Source organism: Bombus pascuorum, chromosome 10 (genome assembly GCF_905332965.1).
Source record: "Bombus pascuorum chromosome 10, iyBomPasc1.1, whole genome shotgun sequence".
Taxonomy (NCBI): domain Eukaryota; kingdom Metazoa; phylum Arthropoda; class Insecta; order Hymenoptera; family Apidae; genus Bombus; species Bombus pascuorum.
Window position 1 is genome coordinate 14,056,825 of NC_083497.1, and position 19,935 is coordinate 14,076,759.

Consider the following 19,935-nt stretch of genomic DNA (forward strand, 5'->3'; position numbering starts at 1 on the left):
CCCTTAGCTTCGACGTCTGTTCTCGCTATGCCTCCCTCCTCGAGCCCCCGGATCGTTACGCCTGAGACAGAAATTTGATAAATTTTCTGGTGTCTCCGGTTTGACGACTTTCTTACACCGTGATCGTCGGATTTCGAGGGTGAGGATCGCGCCAGCTAGCTAGCCACCGATACAGCCACAGATTGTTTCCAGCGGTTTGTTAGCGAGCTCGAGCGAACCACGAAGATATCCAAATCTATTTATACTATCGATCATAAGAAATTATTTTTTAAACAGTATGAAAATTCATTAAGAAGTGGAAATGTAGTTGGTCAGTCAGAAATTAACTGGAAGTTTGTGCAATTTTTATTTATATTATTATATAAACGATAAAATTGCGATTTTACGAAACTTTTTATCGCATTAAGGAGACGTGATAATTTGTTTCGTCGATTAACGAATAGCTCAAGGCAAGAATTCTATTTGAGCGCGCAATGCATAATATATATTTTTAAATATTTGGTCTCTGCAACCCCAAGCGATTATTTAAGCGTAAACCCCCTGGAAACCGAGATGCGCATATGTTCCTGGACATGCTAATTCATTTGCTCCAAAGTTACAAACTTACAAAGTAGTCGGTTCTTTCAATTAAAATATTTCAGCGTTCTTTCCCCTAGATAATATATATATATGAAAAAGAATGTTATTGATAATTAGCAAAATAAGTAAAAGGGTAGAATTTAATTTTATATAACGTAGAAGGCGTTTTGTACGATCGTATAATAGATTAAATATTCTCTCGACTGTACCAAAACACTCGTAAATATATCGAAGAGTTTCGATAATTCGTCGGTACTAAATTTTATTGCGAAACGTTAATCTGAGGAAAAAAAAATACCAAACAGTTTCAATCGAGTTACACTGATTAAAAACGCGAGTAATTAACGCGGTAAAAGTTAAACAAACAAACTACGAAGTTTGTTCGTTAAACAAAGACAAACCGTTTTCAGAAGCAAACTCGCGATTCTGCGAATAATCGTTAATCAACGCGACAAACATCGAGCGCCTCGAAGCGCAACGAATTTGTCGAAGAGATTTCTTTTCAGGAAATTAGGAAATTGCGAGATAAGATACACGTTTCCGCTTTCCACGAAAGAAACAAAGCTTCGAGGCTAATATTAATCCACGGCTATATAGAAATCCTTCCCTTACGAGTTAGAAACTCCATACGAAAGACTCGTAAACGTGGCCCCGTCGTCGACGCGGGGCATAGCACGTGGAAATCTGAAATGTCGGTTAGTTACCGGGAAGTTTATCGACTTACAGGGCAAGTTTTCGCCTCGTGAAACGGCAGCATAAAAGTAAGGCAACCAACGTGCAAGGAACTTTAATAAAACCGAGGTTCCTCGCCCCGAGTGTGCCAGCTCCAAACCCCCTTTCGCCTCTCTTTCTCTCGCTGGCACAAAAAGGATGAGTTTCACGATATCACAGTGCAATTATCTCCGAGGAAATGAGCTTTGCATAGGCCGCCAGGAACGTGTGCAATACCCGGTAGAAAACATATATATGAAAGAGGTCGCGCTAAGGCAAAGACTCGGTATTTATACGTTTCACGAGGTAAAACGACGTCTTGGGGCGTTCAAGCATTTATGGTGCACGTTCCACTTTTGAAAAGGACGGGGCGATGCACGAATGAATCGCCGTTCTCTGGCCATGATTTTAAAATCGCCGGGGAAATTAGTTGACAGAACTAGCCCGGCCAGAAGAGCGGTCCGGCGAAAAATCTCTTCGTTAGATTTAATAGGGATTCGACCTTCGCACAGAAACGCTCCACGTTGATGGACCATGAATCTTTCATGGGATTTTTGCGTGTGCCGGTTCTAGGTTTAAGAAACGATTTCGAAGGCCGGGATCAAACTACGAAACTGACTGCGGTCTGAATACGCCTGTGATCGCGTAAAGGAGGTAAGAAAAGGTAGAGAGAAAAAGGAGAATTGAAAAAGTCGCTTTCACGTTGATACGCTCTTGACTGAAGCTTCTTGGGTTGGCCGATTCAACCAAACCGCGCATAATAGCAGCTCGACTAACCGTAATTTCGTCCTATTTTGTCGGATAAATCCTACCGACTGTTTCGAGCGACTGGCGTAAAAAGTAGTTTGCGTGGAGCTTTCAATTGCGACCGTTTCGTTCCAAATTAATTTTCAATGTGTAACGAGGAATTTTTGGCGGTTTTACCTGGAGATTTAATAAATTTATCCTTCGATAAAAAGCGACAGAATTTAATACATTTTATGTTGGTTTATTACGCGTTACTTCTGTAAATTAAATCCTTTTGCTGTTTTTCAACGAAAGATTAAAAACGCGATCGTTTCGTATATCGCCATGTGACCGCATGTTAAACGGAAAAGATGCTACCAGAAACCGATAGAAAAGAAAAGAAACAAATCAATTCTGTCTGTCCGTTCGTTAAACCTACAAAGATCCTTCCAACTCTCGACTCCGTATGAAATTGTAGGAAATCGGCCTTAAGGACTCGCGTTAATCTACGCATCGAAGCGAACGGAGGAATTCTCAATTCCTGCAGTTTTCCAGCGTGTGCAAGCAGAGTCACCGAGAAGAAGCAAAGAGAAGGAAGAGAAGGAGGTGGAGAAGGTGAGAAGGGGTCCTCGCAGAGAGGGGCGTCCTCTAAGCTGAATAATTCAAGCTCTCATTAGGGCGACAAAAGCACCCTGATGGATAGCTGCTTGGCTCCGTTGCTTGTCGTTTGTATGGAGCCACACGTACTTACACACTTCGCGTTTCATACGCTACCTGGCCGTATACGTATGTCAGTGGTCCCTTACTCGGCCCTGGAATATACATATAGGCGCGCAAACATCCCGTAGACCCGACCTCTCCCGACCACTCGTTACGTTTCTGCGTTCTCTACCCCCGTCCACCTTCCGACTCTCTTTCGCCCCGCTTTATCGCTATCAAGATGTGTTTTCTTTTGATTTGTTCGACCTGTAGGGTGTAGATTGGAGTCGCTGTCCAGCAGATGCGAGCCAGGGGCTGATACTTCAAGGGTGATACTTTCGCTGCGTCGAGGATTGGGATGAGCGAGACTTCTTCGGTCTTTGATTCCAGTTTCAATACGTACATGCACTCGCGTGTGTACATATTTCTAGGTGGCAGTAGAAGGTTTAGAGCGAACTGAGAGACGAGGTGATCTTAAGAGTAAGATAACTTGTTTTTTGTACGAATATGTGGGCTAGAAATGTCGCTGAAAAGCAGAAGGATACACGCGACATGTGAAATATAACGTAGCAAAATGTAGGATTTATTTTCACTCTGTTTTCCATGTTTGAACAATAACCGTCTTATAAAAGTTAATCAGCGCGTTGAAATTCGCAAAATTTATTCAAATAAAAGTCGATACTGCACCGTTCGATCTGCGTAAATCCAAAACCGAGCATCAACTGGAAAATAAACTTGATCGTTGCGTCTAAAATCTCTATTACAACCACCTGCAACCCGAGAACCGTTGCATTCCAACAGTTTTCTCCTTCTCATTACCACTTATTATCACAAAGACTCGTTCCCGGGATTGTAAATATCTTTCTACTATCCTATTTATCTCTCTAACTCTCCTCCCTTCGGCCTCGTCCCCAACCTTCTTCCGACTACCTTGTACCCTCCACCTGCAGCCTCTTGCCCATCCCCTGTCGCAGCCTCTTTGTTTTATTTCGAATGTTCTTTCATTTCTTAAAAGGTTCTCCGGTGATAATTAGCACAATGCGCGGCGGCATTAATTATTACCTGCGCTAATTACCCGAGGATAAATCGCTCTCGGCGAGGGGTAGCCGGCGTTGGCGGCGGATTCGAGGGTCGTCGGGGCGGTTTCGAGGGGTTGGGCGGCTGGTCGAGCTGGCCCATTACCGTTATTGCTGCAACAAACCGTCCAACAACAGCGATAAATACGGGCGAGAAGCTGGCGTTACAAATGTCTCTCTGAGTTATGATTATTTAGCGCGACTGCTGCCGGCCGGATCGTTCGTTGCGGCCTGCAAACCGACCGGTTCCCATTTCTGCGAGAGTTTATGCGGCCACAGCTTTTGTTGCTGCACGTGTTTCGCGTATTCCTTTTACGTTCAACTTGCTTCGCTTTCTTTACAGCTCGTTTTTTCGCACGTGTTGTCTTAACAGAGTCCTATTCTTCCGCTTATTCGGTATCTTGTTTGATTTAATCCCGTAATGCATAACCCCTCGTCTTATACGAGCAATCGTTAATTTTATTAACCATTTATGTATATATATATATATATATTTTCGAAAATTTCGATCTAATCTAACGATCAGCGCGAAACGCGGCTCTGTATAACAGTTACTACAAAAATAAATGAAACAATTATTAAAGTTTAATTTATAAATGTATTCCTCTGTATGCATTTATAAAAATAACTAAAAATATTTCATGCGAATTTCGATAATTTATTTATACCATAGGTAATACAGGTACAATACTCTGTGTATATTGAACGCATAGACACTTTATATAGTGTATATAGAAACATTCTTATAACGTAGGAGTGTGTGTGTGTAGGTACCGGATTAGTTGGGTTGGACGAAAAAAGTGATACGAGTTTGATACCCACGACATATGTACGAATGCTCAAGTATCTAAAGTTGTCAGTGACGATCCACCTTAGCCCCTGACGAACTGTAACCGTGTTCTGTCATTTGTAGAGGGGTAAAGATAGTTTCCGTACAAACCGCTAGAGGTAGTATACTTGCTAGTGTCCTTCTCACAAGCGAAATTACTCACCATCCGATTTATAAAAGCTGCTGAAATTAATTTATTTATCGCTTCTCGGCCTTATGGCTAAGATCAAAGTGTAGTATCTGTTCTTATCAGCTTAATATCTGATACACTCCCCATTGGGGAGTCAGAATATTAACCTGATTTTTGAAACTAGACGGAGATGAAGGGCTTGCTCTTCCTCTGTCACGAGTCGGCCCGGCATTGCAGTACAGCCGGGAACGGCTCAATAATAAAATTCTAAAATTAAATATTTACTATATATATAACTGATTTCTGGTAGTTTAGTATTTTTCAATAAATACACTGTTAGTTTCATTAAAAGCTTTAACTCTGCAAAATGTCGCTAATTTATTTGTAAGTGAGTGTCTCAAATATCGGTGCTTACACCGATGTTAGTCTTTGGATACGCTTCAAATAATTCTGTGCGATAAAGGTAAGTTGATACATGTACGACAATTGCAATCATAAATAAAGTCACAGATAAACAAGCATCCCGTATTCATCAACACTTATGTGTAGTGTGGTATAGCTACAAGTAATAAGAGGACTTTCAAGATCTATTTAGTGTAACTTTCATTAAAGTTATTGAAGATTAGATTCGCAATTTTTAAGACCTTGTTAGTGCATCCTGGTGGAGGCTTACACAACTTGGTGGATTGAATAGTTATCTATCGAACACACGTTTCTTTGCTTACTGTAGTTGAATCACAACCGTGATGGCTCGACGTTCTCTAGAGTGGCGCTAACTAGCATAGGTAGCATAGGATAGCATAGGTTTGCCATTTACCAACCGTTTCCCATGTTCTGAAATACCGATCGTTCTGTCATAGACTTTAGTCACCAACGGTTGTTAGACATCTTAATTATCATTCAGTAAGAATAAGATACTGTATACTTGCCTAAAGTCGTATACACAGGTCTAAAAACTCCAATGGAAGGAGTGAGATTCTTACAAGGGTCAGAAAATATTTCCCAAGGCGTTCCAATCGACTTGTTAGGCTTCGTGATATAGTACGCCTTATGTTTGTAATCTGCGAACGTAAATTTATTATCATTTATTTAAAGTAATTTAGTTCATATCCTTTATCTTCGGTGGTAAGCGCTATCTAGCAGCCAATTTGTAAAACACAACATAGAATATCAAACTATTGAGAATCTTAGCTCCTCCATTGCTGTTTCCAATGTTCCAGACCTATTGTGGTTGTGTATTATTGGTTATGTTTATACGACTGTGCCTTAGTGCCTCTGGCAATGCTTCAGTTACAAATTATACATGAATCTATGATGGTTCCATATTATTATAGTTTACTGGTTTCGTTCGACTGTGATGATTGTGTTATGTCCCTTACAAGCAGCGAATGTAGAAATTACATGAATGTATTTTAATATTTATATATATTTAGTCAAACGTGCTTCATTTATAAATATCTAAATTTTTTAAAAATAATAGTAATGAAAGTAAAATAATGGCTAGTACGGACAAAATACGTAATACTAGTGTTAAAGAAACAAGTTTTTCTTCAAATAATAATGTATCTATGTCAGAACAGTCAAATTTTCCATTTATTCCGATTATATTTTCTCCTTATGTAGTTTCTAGTCGTGGAAAATCCAATGCTAGAAGAGAACAGCAGTTAAAACGTGGTTTTAGTCTTCGTCATTCGCCAAGCGATGATGATGTTCCTACCAAAGACACTATCATGAAATGTTTAAATATTTCGATTGAAGAAGAAGAACGTACCGCACAATATTTTCACTTTCTTTTGAATAGAGAAACGGATAGATTAACCGAATTATGTGAAAAATGGATGAAAATTATGGTAGAAGCTGAAATTACAGAAAATGATCAATGGGAAATAAGTCAAGTTATTGAACAAACACATTTGTTAATAAATAAAAAATTTGATAGATTTCGTAAATTGGTTACTAATTGCGAAACAGGGAAAGGAGAAATGTTAGTTACATGTAAAGATTTGCAAGGATTTTGGGATATGATGTACATGGATATACAAAACTGTGATTTACAATTTGAAAAATTGAGGGACCTTTGTTCGCAAGACAGGAAAGAAGATGTGCTTATTAACAAATCAGTTACTAAAAAAAAATTAAATTCCATTAAAGCTACCTTAATAAAGAGCAAACAGAAGATGACAGAGAAAATTAGAAACATTGGTGGTAAAAGTAAACTTAAATCTAATTTATACCAAACTTTAGGTGATAAATATGATAAGAATATAAGTTCTGGGATAAAACACAGAATAAAGGCTATATTTAGTAGTTCTAATGAAAAAAAACTTTCACCTGTAAAGTACGCTAAAAGATTAAGTTTACTGCAAAAAGTACAATTATCTGAAACACTGACGAAACAAAAGCCTTGCTCAAAAACAATAAATCTGAGTGAAATATGTAAAACACCAGAAGTTCAGTTAGATGATTCGATATCTTATATCAATTCTAATCAAACACCAGGAAAGAGCATATTAAAACAGCCAAAGAATTCACCTAAAATAGGATGTCTCATGAAATTTACAAATAAAGTTAATTTTGATGATCATATAGTTTTAAATGAAGTACCAATTGACGAAGAAACAGAGGTAAAATTAAATTTAGCTGCGGCATTGTCAAGAATAGATAATTTAGATCTTGATAGCTCTAATGAAGTAACAGCTTTTAGTGCAGAAAGAAACTTTTTTTTTGATGATGTTAGATCCGATGAATGTAAAAATGATATCAAAGAAAATTCAAAAGATAATAAATTAACGTCTCCACGAACGCAAACGACAATAGCATTTCAAGAATTGAATAAAAATCTCGGTACACCACAAGAAAGAAGCACGAGAAAACAAAATTTTGTAGATAAAAATATGATACCAAATCAAACTCTGCCATTCGATAGAAATATTTCCACACCAATTAAAGAAAATAAAGATGTTAAAACTGTAAATACACTAAAACAGAAACATACTCCTAATTATAACAAAAAAGAAATCAACAATAGTGATGAAAGTATAAGAATTTTAAGAAATAGAACTATTATTTCAATGGATACATCTCTACCTAAGAGAAGATCTTTTAGCAAAATGTCTATGGATATAGAAGAACGAGAACATAAAGAAAATGAATCACCTTTAAAGAAGAAAAGAAGAACAAGTTCTTTCAAAATTAACGTTGATAATAATGAAAAAATGAATATAAATGAAAGTAATAACAACAAGGGAAGATCTATTAAAAACGTCAAATTTTCTGGTACTGATAATTCCCAGTAAACTAGTATTTTATTTGTTCTAAATGCAATATTCGAATAAATATGTTTTATTACAGGAAAAGAATATAGTGCAGAAAGAAATAGACCAACCTTATCTATGACTTCTCGTGTTCAAAGGTGTAAAATAGATTCCAACAAATACATTCCAATAGAAGATTCTATTTCTTTGGAAATGCAAACGAAAAGTAATTATTTTATTCTAATTTTTCTTAGTTGGAGATTATACTTAGATATATTATTTATATGTATATGTACATAACTTAATTTCAGCTCCAGAACGAATTAGGAGATCTAAAAGCAAAATATCATAGTTTGTATGACTGATGTACAAATATAAAGTTTTTATAATTTTTAATCAGTTTAATAAAACTTTCAATTGTTACACGTTTTATCCACGAAAATCCTCAAGTATTTATATGGATTATTTTCATTGAAACTACATTTTTAAGCATTTAACGTCTTCGTTTTTAAGTTTAGTATATACTTTATACAATATTAATATGTAATGTTAATGTACTGTATATTAATATTAGGTTAAATAGGATTTCATCGAACAACATATTTGTTTATAAAGAGACAACCAGAGGAAGTTAGAAAATTTGTGCGTCTTGTATAATGATATTTATATTAATAAAATTTATTTTTTGTCAGAATCATGTGTATGATTTATGATCACAGATTACGAAAGATAGCACAAAATTCGTTGACCTTGTCATCTATGGAAAGACATCTATCCTATTAATCTAATAATGCGTAATCGCAATATAAGATTTCTTTACCTACAGTTGGATTGTAGTAGGTAATGTCACATTAGATTTAGGAATGTACCACTAGCACCGTTTTTAGTTCTTAAACAAAACCTTTAATCCACCAAGGTCATTTTGTCGATAAGTAATTATCGACATGTAACAAAATATGTTACTTTTTTCTATTCATGTCGATTTGACGAATTTTATTGCGAGAGTGTAACAGCTTCGGGAGAATAAAACAAAGAATAAAGCTTGTTTTGTCGTGTAAACACATGAATTTATACGTTATTACTGAATTGTTATAATAATCAAAATCTATTTTCGCTTCTGAATCTAAACATAATTTAAAAGTTGTTCTATCTGAAACTGAATATATTATCTCATCTTGTAAATTTTTTTTTAAAATATCTTACTTCATTTATTTAGTTCTATATTTTATTAATACTGTCCTTTCTTTCTAATATCGATATTTGTTCTTAATTAAACGAATAAAATATTTTGTATAGGACAAAGCGAACCAGTACTTTTTATTTTAATTTATTATCACGGTTGTTTCCTTTGGCATTTCATAAAATTATATTTTCCGATAGAGTAATATTTCTTTCAAAGATCATTTTCTACATTTTCTATTTGTAAAGCTGTGAAATGCCATTTGTTACGAAGAATTTATCCAAGTAGACGATACATGATGTGTACTACGTTTCATATAAATCATCGTTGTTATGCACTGCCTAGCAACAATTACTCTTTAAAGTTATCTTAATCCCTCTTACTTCGCGGAACGCATAATAGTCAATTCCTACATACAAATAAGACAAGACCTAAGAACAAGACGTCTCGTTTTCGAATACACCGCGCCTGAAACCAGATCACCAAATATCCCCACATTCCATTTATTCTTCTTCCACCGTAAAAGCAGGTCCAATGGAAGGGGTTGATACATTATCCTCGTGATATCGCGAGCAATGGAAGGGGAATAGTTCCGCGTGGTGTGGTGGGGAATGTTAGAGATGGTCGTGGGGTTCGATAACGCACGCCTGCCTTGTCTAATTACTTTTACTTGTATCTGCTCATATTTACTGGTAGAAGGAGAAGAGCCGTACGGAGCAGCATAGAACACGAGCTCGGGGCAGTAGGCACGAGGAAGGTCGTCTGTGAGAAACGAAGGATGGCCTGCTCGGGAACGCCGGTCACGACGCTTACAGTCTCCCTCGTTTATCTTCTGACACTTTTCGGTGAGTTACCAACTTACAAGTTGGCCCGCCTGCTTTCACGTTTCGATCTTATGTATTTTCCCGCGCGACGTTATGCATCCTCGTTAATTTTTAAATCCCTTTGCTATATTATTTGTCATTTTTCAATGGTTCGACCAACTATCGAGGAAACTATTCATAGAAGTGGTTGACGTTGATTAAAATTATTCAAGTGACTGTTTAAACAGCTGTATTTGACGCAGTGTTTGTTTCTTTGTTCAGTGTATCTATACATTCCTTTCTGGTATTTCACTTTCTATTGGTTTGGTTAATCAAGGCTACAAAATTATTTTCTAACTTGGGGCATAGGACAATTATAGTAATTGGCAACAGAACTTTAGGATTTAAGAACAAAAGATAATTCTTTAATTACTTTAAAGTGCTACGAAGATCGTCTCTGATAGAAGTTTCTTGTATTTCAGGTTCCTACTGTCAAATGGCCCCAGGTAAATTAACATCTTTTTATTTTATATTCATGATATACTTTAATATAAAAAAACTAAAGGAAAATAAATAATAAATGTGATTTTTCTCTGTATAATTTACTTTCAGCAATTCAGCTAAGTTCATTAGTAAGATATAAAATAATTGAAAAGGTTGTACATACGCGGATCTATAAACTAAATATAAATTTGAACCTGTTTGGCAGGATAACTGATCTGAGGTAACATAATAATGCTTAGGAATTCACGATTGGATTTTATTCCGTTTAGCGTCGATAATTTTACTCGAAATAGAAGATTGAAACGAAATCAAGCACCATATTCGAAATTCAATTTTCTTCATTTTTAATTTTTATTAACGTACTTTGGTTATGGCTATTTTTGTTTAATTTCCTTTTCATCTTCGATTACAAAAAATAGCTCGATCCAAAAAATAGCCGCAATTCATCCTTTCATTAATTACGAGAACGGAGTTGCTATTTCCGTTTCCTTGTCGTGTAGCAGGGACTTGGTGAATTAACGGTGTTTATCGTTGGAGTATATTGGTGATGTGCGATTATACATTCGTGTACACAAGTAAGGCCTGTGCCTATATATGCATGCATCTCGTATAGAGCACATCGAGGGCTTCGTCGCTTTTAGAAGAGCGATCCAGACTGTGACGATTTTGTGTGCGTAGATACGCGTACGTTAGTATACAGGGCGACTCAAAAATAGGGATTTGTACTATGTAAAATATGAATCCACTAAAAGTTTATTTAATTTTGAGAAAATATATCACAATGAAATATCTCCTTTTATTTCATTACTTTGTTTCCTAACTTTATCACATAAATGTCTATAAAATCACGCGAAGAACTATCTCTCGAGAAAAACGTTTATTTCTGCATTTGCAATAAGAGACTACAAAAGCAATATTCGTGGAGGTAAGTCAGCGTGTGTCAAGCAAATTGATTAATTTAATTATTACGGAAGCGAATTTCAAGGGATTAGGTTTAGTATTAAATTTGTTTATCGTACGTTTATACCAATGATATATCTATTTCGACTTTGTTATTTTTAAATTGGATTTGTGAACGTGCAAACTAATATGTATCGTTTAACTGTGCCGATGCTGGCTGTATTGTAAATTCTTAGACTTCTGATTTTACCTTCTTTTTGTTAGCAAACTTATTCGTTGTTATACAAAAGATCTATTATTGCACATCAAAAGGCACTATTTATTTTTCCTATTTTCGTCATATTTTTGAGCCACCTTGTATATACAATCGTGTGAACATATTTATCTTCGTGTACCCATACGCTGCATTTATAGATCCTTAAGTGCCAACGCTGATACATATTAAGTGTTTCCACAAACATGTAATTAGAATCATAGATCTTATCTGTTTTTCAAAATATTATTTTCTTACATCAAATTAACGACATAGAAAGTAGTGTAGTATAATACGGTAGAATGACTAATTACGACGTGACGATTTAGAAGCAGATTGGCAAGTTATTTTTTAAATGCAATTATCGCATCGATCGGTATAATTACATTTACGTACTAAGTGAAAAAAAGCTAGCTACTACAAGTTATTCTACTCTAAAGTTTCGTATAAAAACAGCTCATACACTTGCTAACGAGTACAAACTCGAATTAAAATAATCACTGATTCTTCCTTTTGTTCTTTGCAGCTCTATCACTCCAGGATATCGGTAAACAAAAAGGAAAACGATAAAATATATGTTTTATAACTTCGTAATCGCGCCAAACATTCTACACTCACGTATCTAACCACACGCAAACGTCAACCAACGATCAACGTCGCACTTACACACAGACAACCGCTATTCAGTGTGTCCCATTCTCATTGGCTTATAGACGAGCCATTACAGAGTCCATGGAGTAACAATGTTTGTCAGTCGACCGGTGACTTTGCCAGATCGTATACCAAAATCGTCGCGTCGAACCTCGATCGATCTTCGCCGGGTTTTGTCGGAGGACAGGGCGGAACGATAGATCCACGTTGCTTCTGTTATTTTATCGATCATGTATTGGAAAGTGTGCGTGATTTTTGCAGCCATGGCTGGTGCTACCAGAGGTTGGGAACTGGCAAGCGGATTGAAATATAAACTAACGACGACGTTGCTGTTTAGCGAGGCAGCGCCGTCGAAATCCAGCGGGGACGTTGGCTTTCGATTAACCGGCGAATTGGACGTAACCGCCGTTTGGCAGAAACCGGATGATCCGAGTAGCTTTTTGCTGAAAATCGAGGTGGGAATCGTTACTGTTTTATACAACTTCATTTATTGACACGAAATTTTGGCTAGTGTTCGATCAAACGAATTTCCGTCGAGTGGATTTCTTCTACTCTTTAACGATGAATTGTCGTCGCTTTAACGAGAAGTCGTAAATGGCAGGAGACTCGCTGAATTCCTTACCGTATACCTAATACGTACTTTGCAAAGTTTTGGTAAAATACGAATTATTTGTAACTCGATGTATACAGATTCCAATTCTTATCTTTGCTGTTCCTTCTTTCCAGATACGTTTGTATTAAATTTCTTTCTTTATTCGCGTACCATTCCCGTGCCATTGATAGCACGCATGAAAGTTCTTATTCAAGATATAAAATATCTGATATTATCGTTTATACATATTTGTGTTTTATCAATAGCACAGTGTTCAGTCTATAATCGCCGAGTTCTATTGAATTTAACGAGAACATATATGAAATGAAATAATTTATTCATGAATATTTTATCGCGTATGGAACACTAGGATTGATAATTTCAAAGTTGCTACATGCGAAGGAAAATCATTTTTATCGAGCAACGAACGATAAGTGAGAAGTTCGTATTAGGAATATTAAGCTATGATAACCTTTTCTTAAAAGATTAAAGTACAGCACGTTTTACTAGATACCGTGAATGTATAATATATACAGTCGTCTCGACAAATAAGTTAACGGTCTTACGTTTAAACTTTTAGCGGAAACGTTAACTTATTTTCCTAAGCAATTATATATTATCTTCCTTGATCACTGGCAAGGCTTTGATCGAGGTGGCCGTCATGTATCAGGGCTGTCCTCGTGCCTCTTGCTTTTACAAAACTTTTCCTTTTTCGCCTTTTTCATATACTTACCATTTAGGACTTGCCAGGAAAACATCGAATGACGACTGCATGACTAGCCTGTATACGCTTCCTAATGACTCACGAAGGTTACTGCACAAAATATTTGGAAAATTGATTTGTTTTGCAGGGAATTCTGCTTAGATCGGTTATTATCATTTCACTATCGTTTCATTTCTGCTACACATTTTCACAGTAATCGTCATGGATAACGACAAAGTTTTGTATTTTCCGTAGCTCCTGCAACCACAACTGTGGATCAAATCACGAAGTGCTTCGGAACTGGAAGGATTCGTCGAACACTCCTCCAGAATAAACGCCGTTGCACAGAGACCTTTGCTGATATTTTGGAGAAACGGCAACGTAAATTCCATCTTCATGGATACCGCAGAGAGCGTCTCTTCAGCAAACCTCAAACGTGGCCTAGCTAGTTTATTCCAATATACGGTGTTCGATAACGACGTCGAGGAACGAGACGCTTCCGGTCTCTGCAAAGTAACGTACCATTCTCTGGGTCCGAGGACAATGGGAAAGCGAAAAATATCCTGCAAGCAAAATATTCTACCACCAAAGAAACGGCATTCGAATCCATTGTTCGGCGTGAAGCTTACGAGTACTCGTAATTCAACCTACGAGTTCACGGAACAGCTTTTGCCTAGCTCGATTCGTGACGAGGAGAGTCATCGAATGGCACTTACCGCCAGACCGGAAGTGGGCGCCATCGTCACATCGGAGAGGATACTCAAGCTGCTTCCTGGCACGCTCAGCGCAAAAACCGTGCAGGCTGATACCTTGAATCAAGCTCTCGCTGCTATGCAACCTGGATACAGAGAAACGAGTATCGAGCTGCAATTGGAACCGTCCTCGTGCCCCGACTACGGATGCCCGACGGTTAGTTCGTAAAATTCTTTTTCCTTGTTTTTCTTCAGAACGTACAGTTTCCTATTAATTTATTCTAATTTAATACATGCAATTTGCTAACCTTCCTCGGCATCCCATAAACATCTTACGTTGTTATGGAAATTGATCTTTCGCCAAAATCAACAGCGTGCTGGTAAGCTGGGATACTTAAAATTATCTTCGTTTAAATCAACAAGTTTATTTGTCGAGTGTTTCCTGTTCTTTGTTTGCTTATGAGTAACCAACGATAAATGAATCAGGTAGGAAGTGGAAGAAACGTCACTCCATAACATCTCCTCATAAAGCCATTCATTTCATTATCCTACTAGTAAGTTAATATGTCCAACAGATTAAGGATTAAACAGATTAAAGTACAAACAGATTTGTGCTATCAAAATTATTGGAAATAATCGACTATAAATAAATACTTAATCGTATTTTTGCAATATTTGATTTCAGATCGAACAAACGATCGAAGAGTACCGCAGTGCCCTGGAGAACAACGCTTTGGGTACTGGAAAATCTGCTTCGGCGTTCCTCAAGTTACTACCTCTAGTCAGATCAGCCTCTCCGGATGAACTGCAGAAGCTTCTAAAAAGTCCACGATATCGTCAAATAAAACCTCAACTATTAGACATCTTTGGCGCCGCCTCGACCATAGCAGGACATCAAGCGGTCATGAAAATTCTTCGACAAGACGAAATAGGAAACGAGACCGAAAGATATCTTTGGGCTCTGTCTCTGTCTCCAACGCCGAATGCAGATATCGCCAAAAATATTCTGAGACGATCGGAAGAAACCAATCCAAACGATAAAGTGTCAGAAACGATAGCTTTAACCGCAGCAGCGATGGCACGTCATTTGGAGTCTCCAGCTATGATCGAGAAAGCAAGAATCAGTTTGGAAATCGGTCTCGATACTTGCACGGGGGAAGAGTGCAAGCTCAAATTCCTCAGGGCTCTAAGAAATTTAAGAACCAAGGCTGCGATCCCGACGTTGTTAAAATTTGCAACGAACGAGAATAAAGCACTCAATGTCGCTGCTTGGAAGGCCCTGTCGGCGCTACCCAGAGATTCGCTGACGCCTGAAGTAAAAAAGGTAGCCAAACGAGTCTTTTACGAAATAGGTGGACCAAAGAGAGACAGTAGCTCTAGGACTATAGCCTTGGATATTATTCTTGAAACGAATCCATCGAAGGAAGATATCAGACACTTGGTAGAGTATTTAGCGAACACAGATCTTGATTACGAGGTCCGGAAGTATCTCAGTCAACGATTGGAACAACTCTCTGATAAGGATCTTCGATTTGCCAAAGATCTGAACGAAGTTTTGAGCACGTGTGGAAAGGATATCGTTAATTACAACGTGTATTCCCAGAAAGGTCTTAGCACAGCGTTCACGAGAAACTTTCTAAGGTCAATAGATAGTAACGGATCATTGGTAACTATTCAAGAGATTCACTCAGGTTTGATGAAGCGTGGAATAGTCGACGTAGTTCTCCAAGTTGAAGAGCACGAAGAGGCGTTATTCTCTCTTGGCCTATTCGCGGGAGGCCTAGGAAGCTTCGTTTCGACTTCCAGTCAGGAAAATGACGTTCAGGATGTCGAACCACCTACCGCAGGAATGGAGCTCGATTTCCTAGGTGTTGGTATCAGGCCATTCGTCTTCTTCTCTGGCCAAGGGGAACTTATGGGTCACGTCTGGTCCGGATCAGCGTCCGAACGAACTCCAGCCTTCCAGGCTTTAGCTACTCTCCATAACTACAACGAATACATTCCATTGGCCTCGGGAATCATAGCCGAAGTCGACGTCCAAGGTGCGGTTAGCTTCGATTTAGGTGGACAAATTCAACTGAGCCTATGGTCCAGAAACGCTCAGTCACTGGTGGATCTGAAGGCTGGAATTATGATCCAGGGAGGAACGAAAGTGCGTTCCGACTTTGTGCAGAGCATGGCTGAGTTCTCCATGTCGATGGAACCGAAATTGGAGTTGGCCACCGACGTAGACTTTTCCGGACCGGTATCTCTGTGCATGAGACTTAGCCAACCAGAGAACGTGGTGAAGTATCAGGTATATAAGGTTGAAAGGGTAGCTGGAAGTAGGCACAAATTGAGAAAAACCAGGAGGATGAGATTGCATAATCCTGGAAGGTCTTATCTGTTGAACAGAAAGAATAACGAGATGTGCTCGATGGTGTTCAGTTAATCGATGAAGACTGTTCGGGTTTGACATAGAACTTTATAGAATTTACGAAGACAGTTTTTATCGAAGATGTTACTTTCTTCTTTTTCCAATCGTGTCTCGTGCAATGCGTCGAGGAAAGGGAATCGCGCGTGCTGCACGAAGAGGAACTGTATAGGTATATTTTTGTTGTAATTTTGTATTTTGTAATTACATTTTTTCTATTTTGTTATAATTTATATAATTTATGTACTCGGTACATCTATGATTTACGGGAAAAAAGAAATTTTATTCCGATGAAAATTGCGCGAACTCGTTCCACTTTTATCAACGCTATTTGATTTGCGATCCATTTTGATTCAATTTTTTATGGTTGAATGACCCTTAATAATCGAATTATCTCATAGCCTTTTACATACGTGCTTTGCATATTTAAATGATACGCTAAGCGTAGAAGCTATAACGGTTCTCATCAATTTTAATCAAAATATCTACGAGTACGCAAAATATTACTTCAAAATCGATATTAACAAGCGAAGAAATGTAATACATTGTAGAGAGTTAAAAGTATATCGAGTTACTTATTTTTTGATGAATTTATAATTTATGAAACTTAATGTAATGCATGTTTTATACAAGGAATATTTTTATTCAGATATTGCTAGTTCAGAGAATATCGTATGTTGAAAGATATTATATTTTATGATATATATAGGGAGAAGTGGAAGAAGGCAGATCTAGGATTTATATCGATATATTGTATTGAAGAGAAATGAACATCAGAAAGTTTATACATTTTCTAAATTAAATGGAGAAATTTTAATTTATTTGTCGGAATATGAGATAAGAGATATAAAAGCTGATCTTGCATAAAGTAAATCGTTGGAATAAATTGATTGAAATGTAAGGATTAAAAAATGTCTTTTCTTTCGATCTTTAAGAACCTATCTTAATTTTCATAAAAATTCATGTTCTCCTTACTCAATTGCCTAATTTTAAACCTATATTTTGAACACTTTAACGACAGCCACACTCGGCAACGACCATGTCTTCGTAGCCGTACTGATAAGTTAAAGTTCCACTGGCATCCAGATAAAGCAGACTGGTAGGCGCTAGTCTCGTCGGTACGCAGCAAGCTCTGCCAACAGGTTTGCTGCCGCCCTCGATAGCCTGGAGAGCACCGTGTACCAACGTCTGCACGATCGCATGCTTCGTGGGGCTAAGATGATCGCCGAACGGGTAAAAACACTTCCCAGAGCACTGATAGGCTTCGTACCCGGGTGGAGCAACGACCCATTCGTCGTACGCGATCAATGCAAAGTCTACGTAAAGAGATCGTCGCCTGCAGGAATTCTTACGTCTTCTTCGGGGACCGTCGTCTTCGTCCGTCTCTTCTTCTTGAATGGAACGCCTCGAGCGCCTCTTCCTCACTTTGGCGTAGCTCAATAACAAGATTGGGCCGTCTCCGCAAGGATGATAACCGACTCTACCGTATACTCGGAATCTGACGGCACTACCACTGCTTGCAGCCACTGCAGAAGTAACATTGAAAGCCCTCCAACTATCGTCTCTCCTCGATTTGCAGCTTCCAAAAGCGTCCGTATGATCTAAACGCACTCTGAGAATGGATCCAACAACGCCAAGCAACTCCGCTACCTCTAGAGCTTCGTCTGGGTCGATCGGAGGTATCGAGAATACCAGAATCCTGGCTCCTTCGTTGGTCGGACCTGACACATGAATCGGTTCTAACGCTCGAACTATGTCCACGTCTGATCTGCGCTGGTACAGCTCTAGCATGTATTTAGATACGACTCCACGATACTTTTTATGACTTTTGCCGATGGTTTTTCTGTTCGTTTTGTTAGAGAATCGACGGAAAACGGATGGAGAAGACGATGGAATGGAGAGGTCGAACTGAATCGACGCTTTCGCGTGTACCGTGGAGGTTCGCCAGGAAAGAGAACTGGTCTTCCACAATCCATAGACACAGAAAGTTCCAACAAAGAGTAAGAAGATATATTGAGAAGGGTTCATGACGAAGAGCACTGGAGGATTTGCTGATGGTTTCAGGGATTTTAAATCGACGCGAAAGAGTGAAAAATTGGATGATTTCGAACCGAAGTCGACCGGATTTGGCATCCAACTGCCAACGAATCCTTGGCCGGTGGGTGAGGTTGAAGGACGGCTTTTAAATAACTGCCAATGGGAAGGAGGGATTCGAAATTGCTGCTGGAATGTCCTTATCATCGACAGACTGCCACTCGACCTCCAGGCTAGTCCGAGAGTTCGATGGTGCGCTATGAATCATAGCGGTGTGCAAGTCGGTCCAAACTTCAAATATATGACATATTCCTTGAGCTAATTTTCACAATGGGGTTTTTTGATTGATTAGGAAATTCAAAGTATATTTATACTAAGATCACTGTTGTGAGAAACAAGATACCTTATATTCCTTTCTATATTCAACGTTGATTTTGGAAAGATTTCAAAGTATGTATCGGCTGAAACGATAGGCCTCGAAATGATAGCTTAGGCAATAGATCCACAGCGTAGAAGGATGGCATAATGTTATCATCGTATCGTCGTCATAATAACTGTCTAATTTATAACTGTGAAATTTATTTCTAAAAGCAAACACTAAGAAATCACCAACATCGTCTCCAAGAGCGTCTGCACGTCCCACCTCGATCTTTTAGGGTGCTCTCAGACGATCAATAATATTTGAAATATTATATTACCTTTGATACACCTTTGATAAAAATTTGATCTACTTTCGATCATTATATTTAGTCTCTATAAATCGTAATTCAATTCGATTCGTCGTAAATCAATCTTAGCCCCTGCGGAGCGCCGGTAGCATCAACGCAAGCTACTCGTTGGAAAACGCAGATGCAGGAAGATCAAACCACACTTAACGTCTAACGTTTGATCGATATTGACTCTTCTTAAATCGATAGCACCGACTGGAACGCTTACATTAATCGCGAGCACGATGACTCTCTCGGTGGTGGTTGAAAAAGCGGCTGTCGTCGTTCACGGAAGAATCTTTAACGAGCGCTTTCAGCCAGCTCGTTCGACGTTAAAGTCCGATGGGTTGATCGATTTTTTCGCTGGCGATCATCCAACAAGTTCGGTGGCTGTTGAGGACGACGCTCGCTCCACCAGCGGTCCACTATATTTAAATATAGTCGAAGATCGTCGTAGAGAGATGAGCAGCTAGTCTTATGTGCGAGCTACTGATAGCAG

General features: G+C 38.2%; 3 protein-coding genes and 1 non-coding gene across 5 annotated transcripts; 3 read left to right on the forward strand and 1 right to left on the reverse strand.

The window, feature by feature from the left end:
* Nucleotides 1-4,820: 4,820 nt before the first annotated feature.
* LOC132911557 (U2 spliceosomal RNA) lies at nucleotides 4,821-5,012 on the forward strand. Its single transcript, XR_009659035.1, has one exon. It is a non-coding gene; the product is annotated as a U2 spliceosomal RNA (small nuclear RNA).
* A 908-nt stretch (nucleotides 5,013-5,920) lies between these two features.
* On the forward strand, nucleotides 5,921-8,698 carry LOC132911535 (disks large-associated protein 5-like). The gene is made up of 3 exons (XM_060968240.1): nucleotides 5,921-8,026; nucleotides 8,102-8,230; nucleotides 8,316-8,698. The coding sequence occupies exons 1-3, from the start codon at nucleotides 6,247-6,249 to the stop codon at nucleotides 8,354-8,356; spliced, it is 1,950 nt and encodes a 649-aa protein (XP_060824223.1). The 5' UTR covers nucleotides 5,921-6,246; the 3' UTR covers nucleotides 8,357-8,698.
* Nucleotides 8,699-9,764: 1,066 nt separating this feature from the next.
* On the forward strand, nucleotides 9,765-17,516 carry LOC132911206 (microsomal triacylglycerol transfer protein). 2 transcript variants are annotated; one of them, XM_060967642.1, is made up of 5 exons: nucleotides 9,765-10,029; nucleotides 10,470-10,493; nucleotides 12,557-12,750; nucleotides 13,846-14,499; nucleotides 14,968-17,516. In XM_060967642.1, the coding sequence occupies exons 1-5, from the start codon at nucleotides 9,963-9,965 to the stop codon at nucleotides 16,711-16,713; spliced, it is 2,685 nt and encodes an 894-aa protein (XP_060823625.1). In that variant the 5' UTR covers nucleotides 9,765-9,962; the 3' UTR covers nucleotides 16,714-17,516. The 2 variants fall into 2 exon arrangements, with proteins under 2 accessions (XP_060823625.1, XP_060823626.1); XM_060967643.1 differs by lacking the exon at nucleotides 10,470-10,493.
* Nucleotides 17,517-17,527: 11 nt separating this feature from the next.
* LOC132911209 (uncharacterized) lies at nucleotides 17,528-18,936 on the reverse strand. Its single transcript, XM_060967648.1, has one exon. It carries the CDS (start codon nucleotides 18,934-18,936, stop codon nucleotides 17,707-17,709), a length of 1,230 nt encoding a protein of 409 aa, XP_060823631.1. The 3' UTR covers nucleotides 17,528-17,706.
* Nucleotides 18,937-19,935: the final 999 nt, after the last annotated feature.